This window comes from Oreochromis aureus, linkage group 16 (assembly GCF_013358895.1).
Source record: "Oreochromis aureus strain Israel breed Guangdong linkage group 16, ZZ_aureus, whole genome shotgun sequence".
NCBI lineage: Eukaryota > Metazoa > Chordata > Actinopteri > Cichliformes > Cichlidae > Oreochromis > Oreochromis aureus.
Window position 1 is genome coordinate 33,770,197 of NC_052957.1, and position 18,753 is coordinate 33,788,949.

Here is an 18,753-nt window from a genome sequence, read left to right on the forward strand (position 1 = left end):
ATCTAATAATGTCTCAGAGTTTGCATGTGAAATGTACATGAGGGTTTGTTATCACTCACCAAAGAATAGTAAATAATGAAGTTTTGCTTGTTGTAGAAAGTTCTGCCGAGAGGTCATAAACTCACCCAAAAGCATACAGAGAGTGGAAAAGATACCTGAGTATTATGATGTGAAATGAATGATTGTTGGAAATAAATTGTGTGAAGGTTAGAGGAGTTCAGAATAAACAGGCTGACATGTTGGGTGAAGTGGTCATGAGGACAAATAATGAACAAATTAACATAAAGAGACACCTGCTAGAGATCTGTTTAAAATGCTGCCATCACAAATAAATAGTTGGGAAGAGAAAAGAAGGTAGAGAGGTTTAAATGCAACTAACTGATATATTAAACCCAGAGCATAAGAGCTAAAATCACTGGATGCAAAATGGTGAAGTGAAATAGAAGAGTTTTGTTGGAAATGGTGGTTTAAGTCAGAGATCGTGACTTAACAATTTAAAGTAAAGTTTAGCGCCTGTTGAGTGTGGCAGAGGGAGACAGTAGAGAGAAAAAAAGGAAAAGTGTTGTACTGAGAGAGCTCACATCAGCTGAGCCACGGCTGCAGGAGGCGGCCCGTAAACAGCGTCACAGGGTGTAGCTGGCTCAAGTTGCTCTGACTATGGAGTGTGTGGGGTGGGCCCCGACATCCTGCCAAGAGTGTCCTTGACCAGTGCACAGTGCACAGGCTTTCAAATGATCTAAGCCAAATGCAAGTGTGTGAGAAGAAGGAGTCACCTGAGACAGGAAGCAAAATTGTTTGCTTAAAAAAGAAAAAAAAAGAGATGTAACTTGTTTGTAAAGTTTGGGGCCCACATCAGTTAAGATGCTTAAACAAGTGATCAAATGCTGAGTACTATGAACAAAAAACAACAAAAATGTATAAAAGAATAGTACCCAACAGAGTGAGGAACAGGAAGAAAGAAGCTCTAAATTTGAGAATAAAATATTAGAAGAAACACCTGGGAGGAAAATGATGAGGCCAGTAAACTGGTTCTCAGGTAAATTAAAATAAATATAACAAACTATTAAAATAAGAACAGGGAAGTAAGACAGAACTGAATGACAGAGGGCAAAAGACATAACAGTAGAGAAGCAGTGGAAAGAATTGAGAATAATAATAATTCAGCGAGTAAACAAAAAGTTTAAATATAATAGTAACTGATTAGAGTGTAATGTTAACAATAATAAAACAATAATTAGAAAGATGTAATAAATAATGCCATTAAGTGTAATAGTAAAATAAGAGGAAGAGTAGGTAAGAATGTAAAGTGATTACACTCAAGCACTTTAGAAAAAAAAAGAATAAAAATTTAAAGAAAAGAATATTTGGCTGGGAAAAGAAACAACAGAAATAAAGTTGTGGGATGCATGGCTGGTCAACCTGCAGCTGTGGATCATTAGAAATGCTGATCAATAAATAAAAAGCATGATTAGATATTGTATGGGGAAGGGATTAATAAATGGATCATTGGTATCTAAAACACTCGCCTTGATGCTGGTCAGACTGTGTGTAATCCTTCTTCTATAGCTATGAGAGAGATAACATTTAGAAGAGCTTCAGAGGTGCGTGACATAAGACGGCCTTAACCCTTTAAGGCTTCGAGTGTCAGGCTTGAATCAGGAAGTATTTAAGTTTTAAGAGTCCCAAAACATCAGAGTGATTTTTAACATCCAAGAAAGTAAATAATAACTTGCAAAATGCTGTCTTCAGCAAATGCAATATGGTAACTCTTACATATGCAAAATTACTATTGATTTTAATTTGTCAAGTTTAATAGGTATTCTGACAAATTTGAGGGCAGGAATCAGGGTTTTAAATAGTGACAGGGTTGATCCCACAGCTGCATCTTGTCACTTACAGGAAAGTTGAGCAGAAAAACATAAAACTGTTGTATATGATAATAAAGCCCCTATGATCTTGTTTTAGTTTTACAAGGAAAATAAAAGCAAATATAGATAAATCTGTGCTGCCAGTAGGAAACAGAAAGCTCCCTGAATAAGCAGTGTGCATCATGCAGGTGGAGATACACAGGAGCAGGGTTTGGAGGGGATGACAGCCTTTGTTCCAGCAAAAGCTGGTAATTAGAAAGAAAACCTAAAATGCAATAAGGAGAAATCAAAAGTTGAGCCTTTGTACTAAAAAACAAAAAGCAAAAAAACCACAACAAAAGTGATTATGGCTTAGAAGAGGAGAAGTAAACACGAGAAAGTTTGAGATGTAGGAAGTTAGATAAAGGAACCGAAGAGTGAAGAGTGATTAGACAGGTGGGACAAAGACAGTTGTGAGTCAGAGGAAAGGAAGCTAAATAGGAGAATTCAAAGACCAGGAGTAAGATAATGGAGAGTAACATGAGGTCGAGCTCACAGGCAAAAGAAAAAAATGGAGCAAATGAAAACAGTTACTAACTAACTGATGTATGCACATACTGGAAACAATGACTCTCCTGCTATGGAAAGAAAAGAAAGAACTCCTTACAGATGAAGGAGCTCACCAACTGAAGGGGAGAAACACAGAGCACCAGTGAAAGACACCAGGCCATGAGTCTGTGGAGAAGAGCAACACTGGCACTGCGAAGGCCTACGTCACTGATGAGGCCTGCACAAGGGTGGAGAGGAGGAGTCAGCTGTATGACGACATCCAATGGTTGGCACATGTGAAAGCCCAGGAACTCCAGAGAGGAGCGTCCAAGTGAAGATCCACAATTCATGAAACCGAGTCTCCTCGAGTTCAATGAAGGACTGTATCTGCAGAGGGCTGGAAAAGTGTATTAAAACACACTTTTAGTCAGCTGACATACTCATCAATCTGCTGAGGACTGACAATCGGTGGCCTCTAAGAGCCAACATCGTCTGCATCTGGGATGTTCTCTGTGTGGATGTTCCTGGAGAACTCCAAGAGGAATGTGGGCAGCACCGTAACAACAAGGAATTTACTACCAAGAGAAGTCTTCAGTACATGGACTGTGACTGATACCAGAGTACCTAACTATCCATGATATCTACAGTGAACAACATGAAGCAGCTGCATCAGTAACGTTCCCAACAAACTAATAAGTTTAAAGCCCTGGGCTCCACTCCTTGTGTTACTCTCCCAGTAGAAAAAGAACACAAATAATATGAACTAGGCCACATGAAAGCGTTAGATGGGAGATTATTAAAAATATATTGATTACTAACACTCTTACATTAGAATATTATTGAAAAGTTTAATACATAAAGGGTGCAGACATGACTCTCACTGACACTAGAACAGATACACACAGAGCATTAGAACCCCAGTAGGGCATGGGACAGATAAGTAAACTTAGAGAAGTTATTAATCACCTTATGAGCATTGCATTATTGAAGGGATGAAACGTACACATGGGGATTTACTAAAAGTTGTGGTACTGATGAAACTCAGGATCCCTGGTAACATGAAATGAGAAATTTAAACATCTGCTGTTTCTGACCCTGGTCCACTGCTCTTGGGTATCCTCCTGACATGTATGTAGCTGTGTGGGTGCAAATATGTGTGACTCTGTATGCAGATATGACAAATAATCTGTCTTTTATCTTTTTCAGTGCAGCTACATATAGACCAGTGGCAGCTACTTCTGTTCATGTATTGAAGCTAATAGTAAGATGCTAGCTCTAAACGTGCAGCACTAAACTATCCACAGTGCGATAATTCAGTGTGTGCAATTTGTAGTTACTTTCAAACGGAAGAAAGATAAAAATGAATGCAGTGTGGAGGAGAAAGCAGCGAAGGATTCTGTCATAATCCTAACTGCACTGGGAAAAGGGGGGAACATATAGCTTAGCAGAGCTAAATTGTTAACTCTCCCAAAGAATGAACCAAACAAAAAATTTAGGAGAAAATCTAAATTATCAGATATTTTGGAGGGAAAGAGGCTAAAGCCTGATCCTCTATAAAAATGGGCAAACCTCAATTTAGAAACATGGGGCATAAATTATCTTTCCTGTGTGTGGCAGGGTCCAGTTGTCTGTGGATTGACATATTTAAATTACTCAAATGCATACTCTAGTAAAACCTGCAGAACTAAATGACTCTATTCTAGTTCTATTCTAGTTCCAGTGTACAGAGGTAGAGTTTGAAGCACTAAGGAGGGACATGCAGTCTGACAGGGCACATGGCAACCAAAAGGAAAGAGAAGACCATTTCATTGGTGTGGGGCAAACTGAGAAGATTAAGGTAAGGCAGAGTTGAGTCAGCATGATTAAACCTTCACAGGTGAGCAACTATTGACCTAGTACAATCCAAATTTACAAACTGTTGTAATAGACCTTTTACCCTGCTATTAGAACTGTTTGTTTTTCAGTAGGTCTCAATGTTCATCATGGCCATCCAGGTGTATTATAAACATAATACCAGTTACATGTATTAATTATGGTCCAAAATTTACTATCATTCAAGTTAAGGAAAATGGGGTGTGAAGTAATTGTCTGCCTCAGAGTCCACTGCCCGGATATGTAACAGGGTCCAATTAGGGAATTTCTTATGATTACTGTCTATAAACAACCCATGCATGAAAATTTGTATGAATAGTCTAATACAGCTGTTTTAGCTTTTCAGTGTCTATTTTTCTATAAGAACAAAGGCTGTATAGTATTCAACTCAAGGTTGAACAGGTATGAAATTGCGATGCCAGTCATCTAAGGGCACTTCAGTATCTAAGGATAAACTGCAAAATTAAAACATTACAAAACTATTATTTATCTGACCCCCTTTTAGCAAGAAACTTGGAGAGGAGGAACTCCCTTTTTAACAGGAATAAATGCCCAGTAGAACTGGGCACAGGGGGGAGTGGTCATCTGCTGTGACCAGCTGAGTGAAGAGAAGGAGACAGGACTAAAAACATGCTGTGTAGGAGAGTCAGAGATTGATAATAACTAATAATAACTTCAAAGAGAGACCTAAAAACTGGTGGCCTGGCTTCCCATTCTACTTTTAAATATTCTAGTGAGCTTAAAGTTTGAGAGTCAAGTGGGGAGATACAGTACTATAGGAGCAGGATGGTAATTAAAAAAACAGATTTAACAAGGAGCCTATGAAGAAAAGTCAATAAAAGAAATATACTCTGTCATTCTAGTCCCTTTCAGTATTCATGTGCAACATTTTGATGTAGTTGAATGCTTTTTAAGGAGTTTTTACCACAACCTGATAATAATAATAGCTCAGCCTAGAAGTAATAAATGCATGAACTTGTTTTCCAGCATCACTCTGGGACAGGACTTTAGAGATATTGCAGAAATTGAAGAAAACAGTCTCTAAAAAGTGCATATTAGTGCATATTGAGATAAACAAATGACTCCAAGAAACCTCACAGTGTTAATGGAGACCAAGGTAATGCCATTCAGAGCATTCCTTTGGGTTGACTGATAGGTGTGTGTTGCCTGGCTTCATGGATGGATGAGAGAGAGGTGTCATCAGCACGGCAGAGGTATGTTGTGACTTTTGTGGTGTTACCTAAAGGAGGCACATGTTATGTAAACAGAAATAGATCTTGGGGTGGAACCTTGTGAAGCTCAATGGTTAGTCTTGTGTATGTGGGAGGATTCTTAGAATAACATGTTCACAAGTATCGAACATAGAGATCAATCCACTGTCAGAGGCCTTAAGAAGATCATTTTTAACTTTCATCGAAGCTGTTTCTATACTGTGATGTGCTCTGAAACCTGACTGAAACTCTTTAAATAAGGCATTCCTCTGTGACTATTTTACAGCATCTCTTGTGGGGATTTTTGACATAAAGGAAAGTTGGAGGCCTATAATTGGCTAGGACAGTTAGGTCAAGTGATGGTTTTTGAGTGATGGTTTAACTACTGCCAATATGAAGAACTGTGTGGTTAATATTGCATTGTCTAACTTAGCTTTGAAAATTCCAATTCGGCGGCTATAGAGGTGTGGGAAGTTTGATCAGCCATATAGCCAGCAACGCTAAGTTTTGGGCTAACAGCGCTAATGATGAATTGTGAATTGGCAGCTGGTAACAGAGTTAATGTTTATTCAAATTCAGCATATAAATGTGACATGTGCTCAATAGTGTTTAAGAACAAAGAAGATCTTAGAGAAGCCAACAGAGCCCCAATACTGTATGAAGAAGCAGTTACTCAGCTACTAGTCGCCTAAAGCTCCCTGGTGCTGTGGCTGTGATTAAATGTCTTAATCACCAGAAAACAGACACATTCATAGCTAAATGAAACAACCTTGTAGAGCTTTACTATGCACTTCCTAAATTGATAGCTAGGTAAAGATAAGTAAAGCTTTCTCTTTATAACAGCATTTGGGACAAACATTTCAAAGTGCTTCACAAAATAAAGCAATGAGTTGGAATTTGTTAAGGAAGAGGTCAACTGGGTACAACTATTAACTTTAGTACTAAGGTGCATGCAGTCGTGAACTAACAAGACTAAAACAACTAACATTGCATGGCATACTCACAAAGATCCATAGATAAGTCCTCATAAAGGGCCTGTATTGGTAACTGTGAACACAACTAATGCAGTCTGCAAAGCTATCTTTCTGCAGGTGGAGATGGCATCTGGATAACAGACGGAGATGCAGAGGTCCTGGAGCAGGTGCTGGTGATGCGAGGGGACAACGGAGTGAAACAGGCTGCTCCAGACAGCTGAACCATGACCCATCCAGTAGCTGTTGAACCTGCTGCAGAGCCTACAGCCCAAGCGGAGCCATACAGTGCCCAAACCAGCTTCCGAATGATGGCTGTGCAAGATCAACTACTACCCATCGCTGACCCTGACTTTAATCAAGAGTAGGACCAAGTCGTCTCAAGTATTCTTAGAAGCTATGCGAGATCCAGCAGCAAGAAGTACCAAGAGAGACTTTTCTCGGACTCATAAATTGGTTGAAATATGGGACTGAAAAAGGGACACAAGTTGAGTAAAGGTTGAAGCTGCTGCAGAGAAATGTCAACCTTGAAGCTAACAAAGGACATTTCAAAGCCCACACTGAGAAGTTGTTCAAAAAAGAAGTTGCACCTGACCAAGATGAAATCCAAAATTGGGAATTAATTGTTTAATTGTTTTATTTTTAATGTCACTAATGGTGTTGTGTAATCCATGTATGTATATGTGTCTCTACTGATGTGTTTTATGCCTTACTTTCATTTTCCTGTAATTAGGCTGATTTTTAAGTTTCTTGAGTATTCTGTTTAGGATACTGTGTAGTATGATTTGCAAATGAAGATGAATCAATTTGTCTTAAATTAATTGACTAAGAGAAATGGAATCTTGGGAGAATGTTATGTTGATAACTGTGAGGTTATTGGTGGAAGGAAGGGCTTATTCATTTGAGCAACAACTGTGTGGGATCTTTATACAAATTCTTATGTTCTATGTAGAGCTTGCTTTAAAATATGTTAGCAAAAAAACAGCGCATACATTAGTTTTCACGATTTTGTTCTTCTTTAGTCATGGGGTCTTTTTTAGGTGGTACCTCTAGGTACCACAGGGGAATGTAGTGGATTTTTGCGTGATATGTATAACTATGTAACTATATACACTATCTATGCGCACTGAACATATATATTTTAACTTTCATGTGAGTCTTAAACACAAGACATTTTGCTTCACCGAGGTTTATTAAGTTGGTACTGTAACAGGGCAGTTAATGTAGGGGAGAGTTCTCTTGAATAATTTACTTAATAATTAATTAATTTAACGTCTTTAATGCAGCACAACCAAAACAGTAACATTGTAACAGAGATCCTGAACACATCACGATAAAATACCATACAAAATAAACACACACACACACACACACACACACACACACACACACACACACACACACACTTTGAACCCAAACTGAAGTGTTTTTATATATGAGAAAGCATGTAACCTATAAGATTGTGCCACTTGCTGTAAAAGATTTAATAATTAGGATTAATGTCTGACCTTTGACCGTGTCATGACCTATTGTGATAAGCCAGAGCAAGGGGTACTCAGAGTCCTGACTGGCCTTTGGCCAAGACCTTGGCCGCTACCTGACCCCAGCAGCTGTGCTGGGCGTGTGGGAAAGTTACCCAGCAGCAGGGGGCGGGGATACTGGTCCCTATATTAGGGGACCAGAGGACACCCCCAGAGCTCTTTTCCTCCTGCTGCTGCTACCTGTCCGTCTCTGTGTTGCTCTGCTGTCTGTGCTTAAGGCTGTACACCCCGGGGTTTTGCTTTGCTTGCTTTCTGCTATGTAATTCTCTTGCTAAATGTCTGTATGTATTTTTCCTGCTGTTCATATGATTCAGTGTATTAAACTCTGTTCCAAGAATTCTACTCTTTTACAGAGCATCTTTTTGAGTGTCTTGATTTTAATTGGATTTGGATCTCCACATCGTTGGTGGAAGAAGGTTATCAGGATGGCTTCAAAATTTGCGACCAAGCGGACACCGTGAAACACAATCAGGGTCAGAAATATCAGGTGAAGAGAAGGCAACTGGTCCAAAACCTCAGAAACTTAAAAATGAAACTGGATCTTTTGAGTTACTGCAAAAAGAGTGAAGAGTGAAAGTTATCAGGTCTTATTCCAGGTTTTAAAAGAGAGTAAATTGTTTTGGAGGATTTGTGAGGGTTAATTTATTTTTTGTTTTTGTTTTTTGAGCGACGTTGCAGTCCACACTCCACACCAGTTGGTGGCGGTAATGCACCATTTTGTTGTTTGCCAACCGCCAGGAAGAAGGACAGCTACGCGTTAACAGACGAGAGTTCGGGTTCGTACAGAGCAGCATGACTGCTGAAGCTGTGGTCACCGTTCGCCTGGTGAGGTCCTTCGAACACAGGAACTTCAAGCCGGTTGTGTTTCACGGTGTCCGCTTGGAGCAGACCGTACAGGACTTCATGCAGCTCGTCAAAGACGGTGAGAGCCGTGCGGTGTGCATCTGTTCACCGAAACAAACCACTTTAAAAACACTGCACAGTCCTTAGAGAGAAATACCAGGATTCACTGCACATGCAGCTGGATGGGAGAGCCTCAAAACTTAGTTCTTTGGTTTTAAACTGGATATGAAACACTTCATATATAAAGGTTAATTTACAACAATGAGCCCTGCTCTCAAATACGGTCGTAGAGGGAACACTGTGTAGGTGGATATAAGAAATAAGTGCTTAATGTTTTAAAAACATGTTTAGCGCCCTCTTGTGCCAGTACAGAGCGTGACAGGCGGCACAAACCCCAACATCACCTACTGCTTAGTAGACAGAGTGAAAGTGGGCAGTTTATCATTATTAACCTAAGTGTCATTGTTACAGTCAGAGGCGGCACAGAAGCGACGCCCTTTGACTGGTTTTTAGTTCTTATTTTGCTCTGAGTTCTCGGTACTCTGTGAAGTTAACTAACATAAACTAATGTAAGTCTGTTGACTACAACAAACAAAACCAGTGATGTCATGTTTAGAATAGAATAGAATGCCTTTTATTGTCACTATACACATGTACAGCGAGATTCGGAGCATCTCCTACCCAGTGCAAACACGTGGGAAAAGAAAAATTATAAAATATACAGATATAGGGAAAAAATAAATGGTGTTATGTATTTACAGTGTGGGTTATTGCACGTAAATTAAATATTGCACAGTTGTGATGGTAGTTTCTAGTCTGTGTGTAGAGGGACGTGCTTGGATTTGGGGGTGAAACTGTGTCTTCAGTGCATGTGTGAGTTCAGGCTCTTGGAAAGAAACTGCTCTTGAGTCTGTGGGTCTTTGTGCTGATGCACCAGGTCTGTGGGGAGGTAGTCTCTGATGTGCTGAAGGACTAGTCTCTCGAAGCATTTGGTGATTACGGCGTGAGGGCCACAGGGCGGTAATCGTTCAGGCTGGTGATGGGAGACTTCTTTGGCACTGGGATTATTGTGGGATTGAAGATGAGGGTGAGCTGGTGGGCACATGCTCAGCACCCTGCCAGGTACTCCGTCTGGACCGGCAGCCTTCCTGGGGTTCACTGCTAGGAACATCCATCAGACATCGTGCTCCGTTACAGTGAGTGGAGCGGTGCAGGAACCAGGTGAGGATGAGGATGGGAGCAGGGCTGGAGCAGATGAGTGCTGCTGTTGAGATGTTTCTAAGTGGGCAAAGAAGCCGTTTATTTCCTCTGCCAGCGGCACACTCAGGTTTTCTGTTTTCACTGCACAGCCTCTGTAGTTTATGATGTCTTGTATGCCCTGCCACACCTCCCATGTGTTGGTGCCGGACAGCTGGGACTCTGTGCTCCGTTTATGGTCTGTCTTGGCTTTTTTAATCCCCCTTTTCAGATCAGCTTGAGCAGCCCTGTACAGAGCTCTGTCACCTGACCTGAAGACGGCGTCACAGACTTTAGAAGTGAGCGAACCTGGATGGTTTTTGGTTTGGGAAAACCTGAATGCTTTTGTCCGCAGTCACATTTCTGATACAGAACTTAATGTAGTCCAGTACTGATCCCGTTACTGTTTCTAGCTCCTGGTGTTCAAATATGTCTCAGTCTGACTGTGTGAAGCAGTCCTGTAGTTTGGAGAGAGCATTTTCAGGGTGTAACAGTCGTTGTGGTGGGCCTGGCACTGCGTCTGAGTGGGGTGAAGGCTGGGGAGAGCAGGAGGGAGAGGTGGTCGGTCTCGTGGTGTTCGCCATGTTGAAGCTAGCGTAGAATACGTTTAGATCCTCACACAGAGAGGCCGTGGTCTGCGGTGTGCTGATTTTCCCTCTAAAGTCTGTGATTGTGTTTAGTCCCTGCCACAAACTCCGAGGGTTGTCAAAAAAACCTAAGCTGGGAGAAACCCCAGTGGGACAGGTGGGGAGTCTTTTAGGATTCTTGACCTTATGTGTTTTCACACATGAATAAGAAGATAAAATCTTGATTGAATCCAACAATTTCTTTCAGATATTGCAACAAGGCCAGGATTTCCACCTCCTTTCAGGAAGTATGGTTATGGTATGTATGCATTACTTCATTTTTCTTCATAATTTTTTACAGCTGTCATTAAAGCAATGTTCTCACCCACATGTCATGTAAGATTGCTGTTGTTGTTGTTATTACATGGAACTCACATAGTTACCTGGAATTATAACTAAACGTCATTAGTGATGTATTTACATGAGGAAAAACAGTTTGGGTCTTTTCACTCTGACACAAAATGATTTAAATAAACACACAAACACCAGAACAGAAATGTAATCACTCTTTCTTTCCGTACCCAAACAAGGAGGGAAGTGTTGGTGAAACACCTCACTCTGTTATCAGAGAACCAGGGGTTACATTAAGCAACCCAAAGTTCTTTTTCTAACTTTGCTCTGTTTCACTACGGGAGATATGGCCCACTACCGGATTGCTCCTGAAGCTATACTCCAGCACTACTCCAGGATCTCAGGACCTGAGGCACTAGATTCCAGGACTGCCTGAGCCAGGGATGACTGTGCAACATCCAGCCTATAAACAGCATCCAGCCTATAAAACTGCACGAACATGTGTGGTGTAGCCCAGCTTGCTGCCCCACAAATATCCTGGACTGACACACCTCTGAACAAAGCCCAGGATGTGGCCATACCGGGGGGGAACGGAAAAACTGCGTTCGGCGACGTACTCCTATGTGGGACACATGAGAGCTCTTAAGCAGCTAATCAAGTTAGCCTGGACACGCCCAGGAAGTAGTTTCTCACAGGACAAAAGTGAGAATGAGTTAGGAGAGGCTGGTCTGCGGTGTTAGAATGAGGGGGCGGAGCCCAGAGCATGGCTCAACAGGTCTGTCATAGACAGACGTGGTGTCATTGGAGCTTCCATAGTTGGTCATACCAAGGCGGTTCCCATAGTGAAAGATGGAAAAAGAACTCGTCCCCTAGGTGCCTCACGCCACCTCAGCGGGCTGTTTTCAGTGTAGAGGAGTTGCGGCTCTATTCTGACCCTGTCCCCAGTGACTGAGCTCCTCACCAAATTTCTAAGACACCAGCGACCCTTTGGGGGAAGGTTATGTCCACCACTTATTCTTTTGGTCACTACCCACAGCCCGTGAGGTAGTGGGTGTAGCCACAGCCGGTGCTGCACCAATCCGTTGGTCTAGTGATTCACTTTTCTCTTACTTGCAAGCAAGACAGTCCAATACTTAAATTTGGGGCAGCAACTTGCTCCAAATCCAGCGTGGGCCCTTTTCCAACTGAGAACCATGCCCTCAGACTCGTTTCCCACTCAGCTGCTAGCCCACTGGCTGCACCTGGATTTTCTGTCCATAAATAATATGACAAAGGGCAGCCTGGTGGAGTACACACTATAAGGCGCACTTAAAATCCTTTAATTTTCTCAAAAATCGACAGTGTTCCTTATGTATGAACTCTGGTTGTGTTTACTGACCTCAAACCGATTTTATGTGGCACACAGCGATCAAAAATGTTTTAGTACGACTTTGGCAAGCTAGGAAACTGCACCACTTGATGGATTGTCGGAGCATTACGGCTGCTGTAGTCAGGAGCCTCGCGGAGTAATCTGGGTCCTAAACTCCGTCCGTTCAGGTCCCAAAGTCAAACGAACACTGCGGCATCACTGAGAGTTGAAAACTGTCTAAATTCTTTCATCTTTAATAAAATGATCAGCGTTGCTGCTTTACCAGGTGTAACAAATAAGTTTAACATCCAGGCATCCATGAAAACAGGATTTATTACATTTAACAGAGTTAGAAGTTAGCAGGAAGTTAGCTCGCTAGTTTCGCTAGTTACCTAAGCATGATATAGCATGTTCTGACTGAGAGATTTCTGGAAAGAATTCAAATGTACAGCTCTGCTATCACTTCCAACATAAATGAAGACAGAAAACTAAACAGCAGTGACGTTTGTAGGGTTACTGAAGTTGGGCTAGCTGGTATATAATGATGTGCTACGTGAAAACAGCTACGTTAGCATAACATTAGCACAGTGAAGTTGAAGGATGACCGCTAACTTTTTTCCACTCGATAAAAGTTAACGTGAGGGTTCCCGATGGTTAGGGACAAATGCAATCGCATGGCAGGATGCTGTAAACGGACCAAACTTCAGTCAGGAGAACAACTGAGATAATCCATCCACAATACGAGGTTAGTCATTAATATACTGCAACAACATGGGAATAGAGCAGTTGTTAGGGGATTCAGCATTAATGAATCAATGGTAGGGAAGTGGAGGAAGCGCAGTTTTTGGCTTTCCCCATATTCCAAAAGTGCTTCGTCTCTTTGCTATTACTGTCGCCCGGCATAATTTGCAGATGATGTTGTTTGCAGCCGCTGCAATGCTTTCGACCGAAACAGGCGCAGCTTGATGACACCTTCAACATGCGCTATCGCGGTAGAGCGGTATAGTCAAAATCTCTACCGTTGGCCAAATTTATACCGTTTATACCGCCCACCCCTACTGGTCCCTTAAAAGTAAATATTGCTGAGTGTAAGAGCTGCACACACCGAGTGCTTCTTGTTCCTACTGGATCACAGAGCTGAACGGGACCTTTAAAGAAATGTACATAGAATGAGGCTGTACTCGTAAGGGCCCGCTAACAAAGCTCGTAAAGTCAGAATCAAATTTTATTTGTATAAATAAATGTATCACTTTATGAACATTTGGATATAAAAGAAAATGCATATGGGGGTCATTATGAACAGTTGTGGTCAGAGGTTTATACATTTATTGTGGGTAAGTATGTCATAGTAATTTGGGGCTTATGATGGTCGGTTTCTTTGAACTGTTCTTTTTCCAGGGAGAACGAAGTGCAGCATACAGCTGTGATGACTGTGAAAAAAGACGTAATGATTAAATCCACTGAGTCAATGAACTCAGTCAAACTCAAAATATGCACAGGGACAAATACTTGTGACAGCACTGTTATATGTCGACTCTGTGTGGATTAGAGACGATGTAAAAATAAATTCACACTTTTGCACCCAGTTCTTGTTTGTTGGTCATTAAAGATGTCTGCTGTACAGTCATTCCACAATGGAAAAAGAACAGGTAACAACTCAAATGAACCTTCATGATATCTCTAAAGTTTTGACCAAAGGTCTATGTAAACTTTCTGGGTGTGAAATTTATGCTCTGAATCTGACTCAATCCCTTTTTCCCCTTTCAGACACGATGAAGATTATCCATCAGGCTCATGGAGCAAAGGTATCCGTCTGAAGGCTGTAGAGTTTCCTGCTTGTAGGACACACAAGGTTTTAAAAATGTTGTGGTGTGCCCTTGAGGAATACTTTAAAAAATGACATTTTCAAAGGGACCTAACGATTTTGTCTTCCACTTTAATATAACTTCCCTCTATTGTAATGGCGTGATGTCTGTGAGAGAAAATAAATGAAGGACTCAAAGTCTGTACACTTACCTTGAATGAGCGGGAATTTCAACAACTAAATCATTTAATTCCCTTTAATCCAGTTTCAGAATTTGAGATTGATCTCAGAATCAACTCTCAATAATTTTGGCCGTAGATTCTAGAGATGGACCGATCCGATATTACGTATCGGTATCGGTCCGATACTGACCTAAATTACTGGATCGGATATCGGAGGGAAATAAAAAATGTAATCCGATCCATTAAATATCAAAAAACACCTCACAAAACTTGCGACACGCGTAACTCGGCTCATAACCGTAGCACGTCGGAGCAGTGTGCTCACGTGATAGAGCGGCTGTGTGTATTTGTAGCCTCGCTACCAAACCAGCATTTAATCTCCGAGGAAGTTATCCCAGAGAAAGTAAAGCAAGTGTGTAAGTTCATCTCTGAATGTTTGTAAAGCATTCCCATGTTAAGCTTAACAACCGATATATGGAGCGACTGCCTCTCTCTCTCCCTCACCTTCCCTGCTGCTACTTCAATCATGAAACTGATCAATGATCAGCTGATCGGCTTTTCTGTCGCGAGTCCGTCTCTCTTCTTTGTTTTGGTCCACTTTGCACCAGAAAGAGGAAACCAGCGGCTGAACAACAGCAGCACGTTTAAGCTTGATAAGCTGTTGTTAGAATTTATTTAATATTACTTTCTACACCAGGATCCTTTTCACGTAGCTGACGGCTGGTAACTGTGCAGGGGCGGATCTAGCAAAGTGTAGCCAGGGGGCCGATAGGGCATGAACAGGGAAAAGGGGGGCACAAAGACATATTTTTCTTTCTTATTCTCATTTAAAATGTCTAGCTTTTAATAAATAATTATCTGAATCTTACACCCAAAGTTTTAATCTGATGTAAATGTATAGAAGTCCATTACTGTATGTAGTAACTGTTAAGTCTAATATACCCTAGTAAGCTATAGTACTTTTTCCTTTGGGAAGGTACCATCTGTGCAGTCTGCAATTCTGTTGAAGAAAGATGTTGAATCTATTTAATTATTCTTGAAAAATAATTTATTTCTGTGCATTTTTTTTTTTTTTTCCACACTGCATCAAATTAAAGTTGATTACATTGATTAAGCATCATGAGGTGGAGGGTGGGGGTGGTTCCCTATTTTTTTTTTTTTTTTTTTGCTGGGAGTTTGCAACCCTATTAGTTAGGTTGCTTAATATTTCTTCTAAGTACTCTTTAAAATACCAGAATAGGGAGGATGGAGCAGGTTTAAGTTTATTAGATTGATCAGTGTTGCTGAACTATGAAATATTTTGGGTGCAGTGTATTTTTTTTGCATACAGGTATAACAGAATAGCTTTAGTGTTTTGTTTTTTAACGAGGATGAATGTATACAAAATGCAGCAAGATATTAAAAACAGTTTTGTTGATTAAAAACACACTATATCGGATTCATATCGGTATCGGCAGATATCCAAATTTATATCGGTATCAGTATCGGACATTAAAAAGTGGTATCGTGCCATCTCTAGTAGATTCCAGAAATATTTCTGAAACATTATTTCAGTTATTATATAATCTTTTTTCAGAAATAGTTTGCATTTCAAACTTGCAATTTTTATTTGTTTCTTTTGTTTTCAGACAAACGAGTTAGTGATGAGTTTAGATGATGATGAAACCCTCATTCTACAAGAAGGCCAAACCCTCAGAGCTGCTGGTGTTGGTAAGATTTTCATTGCTGAGTGTTTGCTGTAGAACAGTGTTGGTTATTATTCGGTCCAAAGTAACACGTTACTGTAGTCACTTTACATTTTTTCAAGAATGTTTGTTTATTGTATTTATAAGGACCCCATTAGCTTCCACAACAGTGGTTGCTAGAATGTGGTAATGTAACAGCTGACTGTGTTAAATTCATGTGTTATGCTGCTGACACAACATCAACGCTTTACAAGTCTGTCCAAAACAAACATGCTAACATGAAGCTAGCAAAGAACACAGAGTGACATGAAAGCTAAACTCGTGTTGTCCTTAGCACAGCAGCCAGAGCCTGATTATCAACAGGCAACAAAATCAGTAACGACATCTGTCTATCTGAGAGAGAGCGATAGGTGTTATTTTCAATCATAAATCCATTTTGTCAAAATGAGCCTGACTTGCATCAGCACAGCCACTACACCAGCCAACTAATGTAACTGAGTGATATGCCAGCTAACAGACAGCTGTGAGCCAGGGAGTTTGAAACCTTGACTTCTAGACAAGTCAGTAAGTGTTGACCCCAATAACTTTATAAATGTACAAGCTGTTTTTCCCCTTTTCTTATTTCCCATTTTCCTAGAAAATAAAAAGAAATCAGGGGTGACTCAAAACATCGCTGATGGGTTTGTCTAGCACAGACCCACTGCTGGAACGAGACAATTTTACTACAATGGCAAAAGCATTAGACACCAGGCTGAACTCTTTGTGTGATCTCGTGCACGAGGGAGAGAACTGAGACAAGCGCCGTTCCTTCCGCTCGAACCCCAGTCGCTCTCAGTTAGCTCCGCCGTAGCACTGCTCTTTATTGAGGTTACATGAATATGCATAGTCTCATTAACATATGACGTCTTACACAGGCATGCATATAAACGAAGAGTACCAGTCTGTGTATACGTGTAGGTATGCGTGTGTGTGAATGACTCCCCTAAATCTGCTGGGTATGGAAGTCCAGCAGTTCATTTAAACAAAAGGCTCTTATACTTAAACAGACACAGATGTGTTTGCCATACCATATATCAGAAAGAGAAGGTACGACCTCTCTCATGACCTTAGGATGTGTGTGTATGCCAGAACACTCTGGAAGGCGCACAGTCTTTGCAGACTACTAAGGATCAGACATCCTGTCACTATGCAATCGATTATACACCTCTAAGCCTATATGAGTATATATTTCTAAGCATAAATGACAATCCAACAATATAAACCTAACAATCGCTTTTTACACTTGTGCCTGTGATTATATTCACTGTTGCCTTTTGCTCGAGTTCATTGTTTCTAAACCCAAACCTTTCAGTCTATTTGCACAAACCCCCAAAATTCACTCTGTTCAAATTTAACTTCAAATAGAAATAGTGATACAATAATAACATATGGTTTGAATATCATGTAGTGAGAAAGCAAGGCCTGTGATGCACAGTACATTCAGAGATTTTATCGTTGTTCAGTTTACTGTTTCCAGAGCAGTCTAAACATAGTTCTTCATAACAACCAAAACTGAGGGGATTTTAGTTTCCTCTGTAAATTAATAAAACATGTCAGACTGAAATATCTGATTGGAGGGCCGTCTGATTTTTCTTTACCTTATAATGGACAAAGCACGTAGAGGGAACTGTTGTTGTGATTTCAATAAATAAATATAAAGCTAGAAATAGAATTGAATGGCAAAACTTGTTCTTCGGTGAGGTTCTTCCATCTCTATAAAGGAACTGGACAGTGACTCTCAGATTAATGGTTACCTATCTTTCAAAACCTTTACTCATTTTGACTGCGATGCATTTTCAAACTTGTTTTTTAATCTGTCAGTAGATTGATGCCTGGATCCAGTTTGGGTATGTTACAGTCAGCAGGCAAATCTTTAAATGTTTTTTTGTTTTTCTCTCTAACATACACGACCAGCTGTGGAGCTTCCAACAGACAGTTTATGAATTTAGTAACAGTTCAATCAAGAAGCATCTCAGATACCACTGCAACCGTCCATTTAAAAAAAATAAAATATAAATAATATAGTCTTCTGACTAATATGACAGAGAGTTGTGATTGACTGTAATTCATTTCAAACATCATAAAAATGAAAGACTTTCTGAATGTACCCGTTTAAAACTCTGAAGTGTGTTGTAACTTTGACATGTTTGTCCTTTTTAGCTCATGAGACAGAGGTGGCCTTCTTTAGGAAGGAAGACTACAGTCTTTATAAAGCAAACCCCCAAACTGCCTGGTGACTGCAGGACTGCGTCAGAGGAGAGTTCGTATACAGAGGTCTGCCATGCCTGGAACAGTGAATAAGTTTTGTCATGCTTCTACTGGAGTGTTTTAATTTGCGGGATTTTTTTCTCCTTTAAAGTCAAAGCTTATTATCCAGCAGACTAACAGGCCTTCTTATTTAATATTAAATATTTTTTTAATTTTATGTAAATATATATTTTATGGTCTTCTCTTTCTGTTGTTGGTGATGTTGCAGATATGCTGAAAGTATTTTTGTCTGCTTAAATTTTCAGCTTTTAAGGTTTTAAGGAACAACACTGCGATCTCCAGCATTAGCTCTGCTCTCTGTGATCATGAGTAAAATGTTGGTGTCCTCAGTGTAATTCAGAGATGTGTTTTCAAGACTGTTTATATTTTTTTTCGTACTTTGTTGCCAATGTAATTGTGAGTGGATACTTTTGCTAATAAAATGCTGTGCAGTTCAAGAA

The 18,753-nt window shown here is 40.4% G+C and overlaps 1 protein-coding gene across 2 annotated transcripts; it reads left to right on the forward strand.

The window, feature by feature from the left end:
• Window positions 1–8,716: 8,716 nt before the first annotated feature.
• c16h2orf76 (chromosome 16 C2orf76 homolog) lies at window positions 8,717–18,753 on the forward strand. Of its 2 annotated transcripts, XM_031754891.2 has the most exons (5): window positions 8,721–8,913; window positions 10,905–10,955; window positions 14,103–14,140; window positions 15,950–16,031; window positions 18,206–18,753. In XM_031754891.2, exons 1-5 carry the CDS (start codon window positions 8,784–8,786, stop codon window positions 18,280–18,282), a joined length of 378 nt encoding a protein of 125 aa, XP_031610751.1. In that variant the 5' UTR covers window positions 8,721–8,783; the 3' UTR covers window positions 18,283–18,753. The 2 variants fall into 2 exon arrangements, with proteins under 2 accessions (XP_039455817.1, XP_031610751.1); XM_039599883.1 differs by lacking the exon at window positions 10,905–10,955 and having other exon boundaries at window positions 8,717–8,913.